We start from the raw sequence: 11,527 nt of genomic DNA, 5'->3' as shown, positions 1-11,527 counted from the left end.
TCAATTTAATAAAAATTGAAGATTAGTTTTTGTTTAATTTGGTCTTAATTCTGTTAAGAAAAAATTAATAAAAACCAATTTCGTAAAGTTGCTGAACCTTCTTTTTTGTGAGGAACGTCCGCTTGGTGGCCTTGAGAATAAACAAACGGAGAAAAATAAATCGTGGGTTTTTTACGTCCACTTGACTGAGTAATGGGATATTTTACAGAGGATTTTATGCTAGTTACATTTCCGGATGGATTTTCTGAAATAATCGGTGGATCCTGATAAATCAAGTGAATTATTAAAACCATTTCTTGTTTAGGAATTGTTTTGTAAAGTAATAGAGCTTCCAGATTTTTGTCAGTCTTGTCTCTTGTGTGTTCTGCTGATTCTGATATTGGAAATCAATGGATTTGTAGTCTTATTCTGAAAATAAAATATCAAGTATGGAAGATATGGAGCAAGTAAAATTGCTTGTCCAGGAAGAAGGGAAGTCAGCAAGGAATATTTTGGCTTTCAATGTCCCATACATTGAGGGACGGGCCATGCCTTCTTCTGATTCTGGTAAGTTTGGAATTCTCTAGTAAAGAAAACTTTCAAGTTAATAAAAATTCAAAAGTTATTTATGTTTTATTATTTACACTTCTTTCAGTAGGTGTAAAAATACCTGTGAGAAAACCCCCTATCAACTCCAAACCCCTGTTAGTGAGATTGGAACACAAAGTCCCTAAACTAGTCACCGTACTAAAAAACTCCCATTCTAGAATAAGATCAGCTTCAGCTGGAAGAGATAGAAAATCTGGTAAGCCTCATGACTAACCAATTTTTTCCTACTTCCTTTTGTACGTGTTTAATTATTATTATTATTTTAGATTTGCAGGCCCGTTATTGGGGGCTGCTGTTTGAAAACCTTAGGAGAGCAGTTGATGAAATCTACTTGACTTGTGAATCTGACGAGAGTGTGGAAGAGTGTAAAGAGGCTATCATGATTTTAGAGTCATGCACCAAAGATTTCCGTAATTTAATCGAGTGGCTCAGATTGAAATGGAATTATGAACAGACACCTGCTCCACAACGGCCGACCTCTCTTGCTTGGGAAGTTAGAAAATCTTCTCCTGCAAAGGTTTGCATGTTATTTTTTTCTAAAATATTGAACATCAAAACTTATCCAATTTTGGTTATTTTTATCTTTTGCCCATAGCCTTCCTGTGCTTCAATAATGGGTCAACTACAGAAAACTCCTGTTGGATTAGCTAGACGAATTCTCAATTTTGAGGATGAATCAGCTTCCTCACCACTGTTTACGTCCACTGTGGTGGAAACTAAACCACTAACAGCCGAGTATCCTATTCAGACCATATGTGAAGCAGCTGAAAGTATTATACCAATTCTACCTACAACTGAAACAGTTGCCCAACCTGCACTGCCTGCAGTTCGAAAATCTGCTAGCAAAACGGTTCCTGAAGCCAGACAGAGTAAATCAACTGAACAGTCCACTACTGCTGCTCGAGTCACTAACGTCAAGCCCAAGTCTTCACCCGTGTGGAAAGTGGGCAAAGCCAGTAAAAATGCAGTCAACAGTGAGGTTCAGTCTCTGAGTCTAGCCAACAAGGTTCAATCGCAAAGTACGACGCCAAGACTTCAGTCACAGAGTTCATCGCACAAGACTCCGGTGCCATGTTCAACCACAAAATCTCTCCCAGCTCAAGCACAAAGTTGGGCTCATGCCTGTTCGCGAGTTCAAAGTGCTCCTAATTCGCAGCAACAGTCTCGAGCCAAACTCAACAAAACTGAGCCGCCGAAGGTTGTCGCCAGACATGCAGTTACACGACAGCAGACGCAAACACCAGCAGCAGCAGTAACTTCAACGGATGTTGACGAAGGATGGGAGACTGTACGAGGTCGGACGAGATCTAGAACTTCGCCAGCCAAGGCGACTCCTGGATTGACGCGAGCCTCGACCATGGTTTACGGTTCTCGGCTAGAAGCAAGACAGTCGACCAAAGTAGCCAATCGTCAACCGACGGTTCGTTCTGGACTCGTTAAACCTTCGATAGCACAGTCGTTGCCTTCCCTTTGTGATCGTGCAGCTCCGAAACCTGAACCGCCCAAGGATCCAGTTCCTCTCCCAGCTGTGCCCACAGAACCGGCTCCTGTCGTCGCTGTTACCAATTCAACAGCACACGATTCAAGTTTTGACGACTCCATCATCGTGTCCAGTGACGAGGATAAAGATGAAGCTCAGGAGGCTGCCGAAGTGGCTGAAGAGGAAGCAGAAATGGCTCGCAGGGAGGAAGCCCTAACGATCGAAGAAGAAAATCTTCAGCGAGAAATTCGCGAAACTGAACGCTCGGATAATGAAGGAGATGAGACCTGGGATGACCCCATCAATGTTACTCCCGTATGTCTCGTTATTTAGTTTATGTTGGTGCCTGGTTTACTAAATTTCAATCTTTCATTTCTCAGGCGTCCACTCCGGAAGGGATTCCCAGAAACGCTCCAGACAGGGTGCCAGTGGAACGCGAAGTTTTGGAGGAAAAGTATCACCTTTTGCTGGAAAACTGCTCGTGGCCGAACAAATGGAGCTGTTAGATCAACTGGAAGAAGTAGCTGCGATGGATGGAGCGCGCCAACCTGGCCGGGCCCTACAAGTCCACGAGAAACTGAGCTCTCCCTCACGTCGACGTACGGCTGAGCCTTGCGAGGCCTTTCAACAGCACGAGGCCAAACAGCTGCGAGCCCAGCAGCACCGGGCGGCGTTCCGCGAGGAGAAGACGCGCAAAAGACGCGAATTGACCAAACGCATGGAGGAAGTCCGAGCGGCCAAGAGTTTGTTGCTGGATGAGAAAAAGCTTCTACTGGAGCGCAAGATGAAACGAGCCGAGGAGAAACGTCAGAAACATTTGGCCGAGATTGTCAAAAAAGCTCACGACGAGGAATCCAAGAAGAGAGAGATCGCCTTCATCAACACGATCGAAGCGCAAAACAAGCAGCACGATTTTATTGCCCGCATTCAGACGCAAGAGGAGCGCATTCAAGGCCTTCAGGTATGATAGTCATCTCCAGTGTCAAGATACAGTACTGTATAATATTTTATTGAACAGGAGGAAAGACAGCGGCGTCAGGAGGAACGCAACAAGGCCAAGGAGGCTCTGGAGGAAAGGAAACGGGCGTTGGAAGCGGAGCGACAGGCGAAAGTGGCGTTACTTCAAGAAAAGCGACGCCAGAGAGAAGAGCGGATCGACCGCGAACACCAGGAGAAGGAGAAGGAGCGATTGGAGCTGGCCAGAGAGAAGCAACGTGATCGGGAGGAGCGCATGTCGGCTTTGCAGGCGGCCCACCAGGCCTCGCAGTCGCAGCTGCAGCGAAAAATCCAACAGAAACAGGAGGAATCGGCCAGGCGCCACGAAGAAAACATTGAGCAGATTCGCCAGAAAGCCCTGGAACTATCCATCTTGCGCTTCTCATCGGCCGGAGGTGCCGACGATGCACCCCGTCTCGTCCACTACGAAACCGCCCGTGTTTGCAGCCTCTGCGACGTCCAGATTCACAGCGAAGTGATCCTAATGAGTCACTTGGGAGGGCGGAGGCACATGGAAGCCCTGAAAAATCACTACGGTGGTAAGGAGCCGTCACGTGAGCAGTCCGAGAGTTCCAACTTGAAATTCATCGTTGACGCCAATTACACGGGAGTCGGGGGCGATGGAACCAACGACGGAGGAACTGTGGGCAAAGGGCCGGATCGAAACGCGCCAGCCCCAGAGACGGAGAAGGAGAAGCGAGCCAAAGCGCTCAAAAAGAGAGCGAAAAAGTTGAAATCCAAAGTGATGCAGAGCAATGCTTCGGAAACGACCCTCCAGTCGCCGGATGGTGCCAATAAGCATCGCATCTCGCGAATTTTGCAGGAACTGGAGCGTGATCCGGCCGTTCACGATCGCCACTGGGGTGAATTAGTTCGTCTGATGGAAAAGGGATCGACCAACGAGCAGCTGATCTTTGGTGTCCAGCGTGGCGTCAATGTTGTCGGTGACATGTTGAGTTTCTATCAAACGGAGCAGGAACAAGGCCGAGGCAGTTCTCCACTCCGAGTGATCCTTTCGGCCGTCAATTGCCTCCGACTGGCGGCTCGTTCTCATCTGGACATGTCCACTCATATCGTCAACAGCCGAGCGACTCCGCTCCTTTTGAATGTCCTCGCTCGTCGCCTGGAGGTATGTTTTGTACATCTTGTCATTTATTCTTTTTTTTATAGTGAATAATAATTGTCTCGATTCCCTCACAGACTCTGGAAGGAAACGGTAACGGAGTTCAAGCTTCTGGCCAGCTGTGTGTTTCTGTTCAGCCAATGTCGGATGCTGTCGCAAGTATGTCTTAACACAAAAATATTGTTTGAAATAATTTTGTAATGAATTCCATTTTCATTAGCGGCCATCATGAACACTTGGGTGGCTATAGTTGAGCCGATTCTGTCCAACTCGGAAAAAATTTGTGCTCAGTCTAATTCAGATTTGCCGGCTCGCATTTCCAGTTTAATCAGGTATTTGAATTACAAATGGCCAGCCAAAGAAAGTTCATTTTCCAATGAATTTTAAATATTCAGTTACGCTGTTTCGTTGGGTCTTGTTGACCGTTTGGCGTTCCACGTCGGCGGAGTTGGCGGGCCATTACTGGACGAACAATCGGCTTCCAACGATCTTCTGCTAGCGTCTCTCAAGTTCCTAACTTCGCTCGTCGATCTGCTTCATCTCTGCAAGAAGAACCAGCCGAAGAAGGCCAAGTCGACTGCGGTGGTGACGGACGCGACCCAGTTGGTGGAAGCCTTTCAAATGACCGAATTGGCTGGAGTCATCAATGCCCTTTATGGTCTGCTACTCCATCAAGGTGCGCCTTCATCGTCCGCCGGCCGCCCAGCTGAGCTGCCCGATAACACGATTCGCTTCACCGTTGCCGCACTTCAATTGATCCACCGTTTGGCCCTTCTCGACCTCACCACTTTCCAGGTGCGTTTGCCACTTATTATTTTGGCCGATCCCCCCACGATCGACTGGTTAATCTTCTCTCGTCTGTTTTCTTTTGCATCGTTTGGATTTAAGGCTATCTTGGGAGCTGAAGGAGTCTCGCTCGAATTTCGTCACATTGCAAGTTTTCTCCTTTGGTATGGCGTTAATGTCCAATCCCCCGTCGGCCACCTTCTCAACCTGACGATCCTCTGCATTGGTTTCTTCGCTACCGGCCACCACGACAACCAAGTATACGGAAACTTTGCGTTCACTGTTTAGATTGAAATTCATTTTGAATTTGTTTGTTTTTTTTGCAAATGTTTAGATGATTCTCCAATCTGGTCACATGCCTTCGGTGCTGCAGCAACTGTGTCGCCTGCCGTTCGGCTACTTCTCTGACAAATCCTTGCGTGCTATACTTCTGCCCACCCTGCTGGCCTGCTGCCACGACAATCCGGCCAATCGGGCCGTCCTTCAGAAGGAGATGAGCTATCAAGTACGTAGCCTGTATATTTTCCCATTCATTTCCCATCGGCTATTTTGCAAGTCGAATCGGGAGTAAAGGGGGGAGAAAATTCCTCCGGACATTGAAAGGGATTATTTATCTGTTTGGCCTGTTTGTAAATTCATGTTTCTCTTCCGTCGTTTGTCGTCGCAGATGGTGGAGGATTACGTCAACAGCGAAGACGGCCGATCGGTACACCTCGTCTGCACCATCCTCAACGCTCAGCAGAACGCCGGGAAGAACGTCGTCGAGTGATGATTCATTATCAGTTCAGCTTCATCGCGATCCCGAGATTATAAACTAGGCATTATTTTTCCTTTTTTCTTTTCTTAGGCTTATTTTGTTTGTTTTGGGTTTTCCATCTCTTTTTCTTTTTCCCAACCAAGACATTATTCCTTGAAATTCTTTTTTCTTTCTTTTTTCCAAGTTAAACCGGTTTGATCAGTTAACCGCCGACACGAGTATAATAAGATCCTTCATAATATTTCCGTTGCACATTTCTCGTCTCTCTCCCACGTTGTTTTTGTTGATCTTGTTTTCGTTCTTTCTTTTTTTTTTTTTTGCGACATCGATATCAAAATGTTCGCCCCACCCCATTCCGAAGAACGACACGTGGCTGGCGGATGTTATGAATATTGATTATTATTTTCCGGTTATATTTTTTTCCTTTTTTCTTTCTTTTGCACACACGCACAAGAGAGAGAGAGACGGCAGTTTCTTGACTCATTTTCACTCACTGTGTTTCCTCCCTCCCGGTAGAGAGTGTGTGTGTGCGGTGTGTCGAGTGTTATTATGTACTCGTCCTCCTCGCTCCTCCTAGAAGATGTCAATAAACATCTCCCATCGGCAGCCATGACGCCCCGTTTGTTTTTGTGGTCGCGCCAGGATTCCTTGAATGACAAGCGGCCGATTCTCCTCCACTAGGGGGTGACGCAGCTGTGGTGGTATATTTTTTTTTTCTTTTCTTTTTATGAACAAATCAAAGTTGATTGAATTGATTATTAATTTAGTGCAGGAGGAGGTGTGCGCAGGCGCTGGGCGGTTTCGACTGGGATGTTGGCTTACCTTACCGGAGGAGAGCCGGGATCGAAGTGGAGCGAACGGGAGGAGAATGAACGAGGCGGAATGAGAAAGAGAATGATTGGTTGGGAAGGTCTGAGCTGATCTGTCAAAATCAGGTTGTGCGTGCTGGGGCTAGCTAGAGGGAGGCGGACGTGGAACAAAAGAATCCATCTCTTGCACAGTGGTCGTCGACGTCGATAGATGTACACATTGTAGGGCTATATACATGGCCGCTTGCTTGCTTGCGCTCTTGGCTCCTAGGCTCCTGCTTTTAGAGAGAGAAAACCCGCCACTGTGCCGCTCCTGATCGAGTTAAGCTCCAGCGACATGCTCTACTGCACGCCGGGGCTAAAAGCTCTTCTCTCACCCTCGTCTGCTCGCGTCTTTGCTCTTCCATCCATCCATCCCTCCCTCCTCCCCCCCATCTACGTACTTCTCTCGCTCCTATTGCACTTGGAACGCAACCCCTTTTTATTTTAGAAAACTCTCTCTCTGGTACCTTTTTCTTCTTTCAAATGCCGCCCTTCTTTCTTCTCTAATCTTTCAATAACAATTTCCTAGCAGCTTTGATAACTCTCAAAAGTGTCGACACAAGTTTCGGTTCAGTCAGAAACTCCTGTGGGGGCCCTCATAGTCTTTTCTTTCTCCTAAATCTATCCTACGATTTTCACTTGGAAGTAAAAAAAAATTGTAGTACCTTCTTTTTTCTTTAAACATTTGTTTCAAAGAGCCAATCGTTTGAGAGAGTTCTTCAGCCCTTGGAGATTAACAGGGTAAAAGTAAATAAATCAAAAGAGTTTTTTTTTTATTTATTTTTTTATTTTTAGACTTGATAGGCCTTCAATTCCAGGGAGTTGAAGCGGATGTTGGCAGTTTGGGCGCGTGGGATGTTGAGCGGAGTAAAGTGGAAAGGTATTGATCAAAATAGGGAGACCTACGGTTCTATGGTAATAGTTTTGGTGTGATCTGTTTCTCTCTTGCCCTGGGAGGGTCTGCATCATTGGCTGCTGTTTCGTTTCCCATCGCCAATGAGCCGGGAACTTTTCAGTCGCAGGCCAAGTTGGGTGGGTTGGGTGGATGGGGACCAAGTTAATTGACTTTAAACTCTCTCTCTCTCTCTTTACTTTGTCGCTGTTTTGTTCAAAGTAAAAAGCGAAAATGTTGCGACGGTCTTGCATTTTGGATGGGCTGATTTCAAAATCAGTTTGACTAAAATATTTTCCAGGGTAAAAAGGAGCTGTGTATAGGCCGCCTTCTCCCATAACTTGGTTTATTCCGCCCTTATTTATTTATACTTTTTATAACTGAACGTATATATATCATCCATTTAGGTTGGTATATATCTATAGCGATCTAATTGATTTTGGGCCTATCATTACCCTCCATTAGAGCTCCTAACTGTGCCTGTATTTATAGATGGAGACGGTGTCATTTGATCATTTCTACTGCCATCAAGATATGCAAGTGTGAGTGGTGTATACGTAACATGCGAGTATCTATACGGTCTGATCTGGTAATTGCTGCATTGAGACGAGTCTACACCGGATTTGTCGAGCCTAAGCCAAAGAAAATCTATTGGTTGGTGATGAAAAGACGATCTGCTTGGAGCCCAGCAAATGGACTGTGTCTAAATGGAAAATCTAATAGAATTTACAGAAAACACTCTTGATGGACTGCCGTGAATATATATAGGAGCGCGTACGCCCACGTATATACATCACAATAGCCGAGGAGACGGAGACTTCATATTGTTCGCTGTGTGCATTATCCACTCGGATTACACACGGAGCTGTTGCGCTATAGCGTAACCTGACGACGCGGATTGATGGTTCGATATATTGTGATTATCGATGTACTCTGCAACCTCCTTTCAAGATCCTTTTAATGCTCTAATTCGTATCCATTTCCCAAATTTGCTCCCCGGTTTTATTTGTAACGAGAGAATGTCGGTATTATAATACGCGCATGATTTTATGTGTACAAGTTTGACGCCATTGATGGTGGTCATACTTTCCCCACTTTATGGTTTAAAGTATTATAGACATGTAATTCCTTCGCGTATATATATCGGGAGATGAATCAAGTTCTCGGTATGATCTAGGCCTATGATATAGGAAAGTTGATGTAACATTTTGTTATCATGTCCAAGCTTTTTTGTTCTGACGAACGTCTATAGATATAGAACTCTAAAGGAATTAGCAACAGATGTATTAGAGTGTGTGTATAGTGTCGCCAGAGACCGAACAGACTGTGTGTACACATATATATCTGCCGTGGTTGAGTATTAAGTATAGAGGCCAAGAACTATGAGCGTCACATGCCGTGTAAGCCGCTAATGCGAGTCGGTCAAGCTAGTGTATAATTTAGGCTCTTTTAAGAGGGGAGTTTTTTCAGTGAGTTTTGTTCAGGGGAAAAAAATGGAAAATAAAAAAGGGATGAAGGAGGGAAAATCCCGGCTGCACTCAGAGTTATATAGTATAGTTACAGGCCCAGCAGTATTTCTATAAATAAGGAAATAAAGGGAATCAAAATCATCATAGAATCTGGGTAGAGATGGATGGAGGGGGTCGGACTCCAGCAACCAGTCAGAGATTTCCTTTTTTTTTCTTTCGGTGTGTACATATAAGAAATCTGTTTTTACGAGGGGACCACCCTCAATGTTTTATACAAAAGGATATATAATATATTTTAGTAAGTATGTTTCCTATAGCTCTGTCCGTCATGTATTAGTTTCTCTATAGACATCAAAGTGACCCCGAAAGTAATGCAACGAAGAAAAGAAGAAGAAGAAGCTTAGACGTACATATACAAACTTATACACACCCCATTAGAGTGCTGCCGGACGCCACTGTTGAATGACGGACGCGTATATTACAAACCGCCTAAGACTTTGTTATATTATACAACTCAAAATGATAAAATTTGTGTAACTCTGCGGAGAGACGGACAGCTGAAATATGGCGGAACTTTTCGCCAAACCGACAAATTTGAATTTTTCCAGCCGATGTGGATTAGAAGCGATTTATTGTTCGTGTCGTATAAATATGTAACACACACACGAAAAGAAACGGGGGATTTGATCATCTGGAGGAGGCAAGGGGGTGAAAATGGCGTTTGTTTTCCTTCCCTCTCTCTACTCGTCCATGGAACAACATGGAACCAAATATGAGAATTGACAGCCATTGCTCACATGCCCGCCTCACTGTGTACACACAATAACTCCCCCCACCCTTTTTATCCAGCAGGCCACCCTCTTCGATATATAGTTCGCCATTTTTCCCGATTAATATGTCAATCCGGAAGAAGGGGCAGCACCATTGAAATATTAAAATAAAATCTAAAAAATGTATATACTGGGGAGTTTTGAAACACTTATATGAGCCGTCCTTCTTTTGACGCTTGTTGTTCGGGGAACGTGCGCACATGTGTGTCGTGTTGGGGGCGTGTTATTTCATAACTAAATAACTTGATTATATTCACTGTCGCTCCTTTTTTTATTTATTTTTTCCTATCGAGAAATTCGAACAATAAAAGGGCTGCCATTTGATATAGGCAAATCATGCCCCCCTCCCCCTCTATGGAAATCTCCTATATGATGTGTATATGTAGGCATTATGGATGAATATACACACGTCGTCCTTCTGTTATTGTTGACCCGATTATATATTCCTCCGCTCACTGCAGTTTTAATCCCGATGGCAAATGGCGGCGTCACGTTTCACAATCACTTTTCCGGGGGGTTGTAGATTTTCTTTTTTTGTTTTCCCTCTTAGCTGCCAAGAGGGTCCTGGTAAAGGTCTTTTTGTGGCCATTTCGGTCTCAAAGAAATTGCCTCCGGATTTCGTGCAGATTTTGTTTCTTTTTTCTTTAATGTGGATCATTGTGTCTTGAATGAGACGAACTACTACAAACTAAAATAATCCCGAACCGTTCAGCGTCGAACGCGGTTGAGAAAACCGTTTTTATCGTTTTTTAACAGTTTGGATTTAGGGTTGGGGGTCGATTTTTAATTTCGATCGATATCTTATCAGATTGCTAATTAGAATATTTGTGTCGTCTGCTTCATTGTCTTTTTGTTGGAGGGAAACGTACGCTCTAAACATGTGGTCTCTTCTCGTCAAATCTGGTCGCGTTTCTTTATGGAATAGTTTAATACACATTCCATGCTGTTTAGCAGGTAAATTAAACTAAGAAATGTAATTGAATGATTATGTGAAGGTAAATAGAAGAGTTAAACCTGTTCCAAATTAGTGAAATGTTAATTCTTGACTTGCATTTATCAAATGTAAGCCCCTTGTTGATGCATGGCAGTTTGTTTGCACCATGTAACCTTTTCCTTTCTGCAGATTTGAGATTTGTGGCCTGAGCCAGCCATTATTACCACAAGTTATGCAAATTTTGTTTATCTGGTATTGATGTGTCATCAGCAACAATGTAATAGTATCATCGCTTGGGTAATGATTTTCGTTACTTTTATTAACCTGTGACCCACTGGCTATTTTAATGATGCCTGAATGATACAAATGCAATGTATTACATGTAAACCTCAAATTCTACTGTTTTTATTAACAATTAGGCCTACCCAGTGTCTCATTTTCAACTTGTCCTGATTTGTTGTTTCTGTAAATATTTTTCGTAATCCATTTTTATTTTTATTTAGGTAAACAGCATCCTGTTGGATTGGAGAAACTGCCGATGTCGGCCTTGTTACGGATCTATCCCCTTTCTTTAAATGTTCTCGTGTACACCCATGTGAGTGTGGGTGTATTCACGAGGGCCCCCTTTTTCCTATCCTGCCTAGTGGATTCAACTGTTGAAACCATGCACCGGATGCTCCATTCAGCGGTGGATACCTGGCTGTATTTCCCGGGCTTAAAGGTAGGAAAAAGTTACCTATTCTTCCTTCTTTTTGACTGTTTAGTGACGTTGACTTTAAATCGCTAGATAGACTACGATTATTCGTGAGCTAGGCGGTTGA

General features: G+C 44.2%; 1 protein-coding gene across 1 annotated transcript; it reads left to right on the top strand.

Moving 5' to 3' along the window:
- The first annotated feature begins 142 nt into the window (after nucleotides 1–142).
- Nucleotides 143–6,336, top strand: LOC124195825 (S phase cyclin A-associated protein in the endoplasmic reticulum-like). Its single transcript, XM_046590424.1, has 12 exons — nucleotides 143–546; nucleotides 635–784; nucleotides 855–1,105; nucleotides 1,184–2,374; nucleotides 2,475–3,029; nucleotides 3,087–4,193; nucleotides 4,265–4,346; nucleotides 4,408–4,519; nucleotides 4,583–4,982; nucleotides 5,076–5,231; nucleotides 5,308–5,478; nucleotides 5,641–6,336. The coding sequence occupies exons 1-12, from the start codon at nucleotides 429–431 to the stop codon at nucleotides 5,740–5,742; spliced, it is 4,395 nt and encodes a 1,464-aa protein (XP_046446380.1). The 5' UTR covers nucleotides 143–428; the 3' UTR covers nucleotides 5,743–6,336.
- Nucleotides 6,337–11,527: the final 5,191 nt, after the last annotated feature.

The sequence above is a fragment of the Daphnia pulex genome, chromosome 6 (genome assembly GCF_021134715.1).
Source record: "Daphnia pulex isolate KAP4 chromosome 6, ASM2113471v1".
Lineage (NCBI taxonomy): Eukaryota > Metazoa > Arthropoda > Branchiopoda > Diplostraca > Daphniidae > Daphnia > Daphnia pulex.
Note: the sequence above shows the minus strand (reverse complement) of the source record. Positions and strands in the feature narration are given on the sequence as shown.

What these genes read in the sequence shown, in the direction of transcription:
- LOC124195825 (XM_046590424.1), top strand. Translation starts at nt 429, where the DNA reads ATGGAAGATATGGAGCAAGTAAAATTGCTTGTCCAGGAAGAAGGGAAG. An exon ending in GAAAATCTTCTCCTGCAAAG is followed by an intron (nt 1,106 to 1,183) that starts GTTTGCATGTTA and finishes TTTTGCCCATAG; the next exon opens with CCTTCCTGTGCTTCAATAAT. An exon ending in AATGTCGGATGCTGTCGCAA is followed by an intron (nt 4,347 to 4,407) that starts GTATGTCTTAAC and finishes CATTTTCATTAG; the next exon opens with CGGCCATCATGAACACTTGG.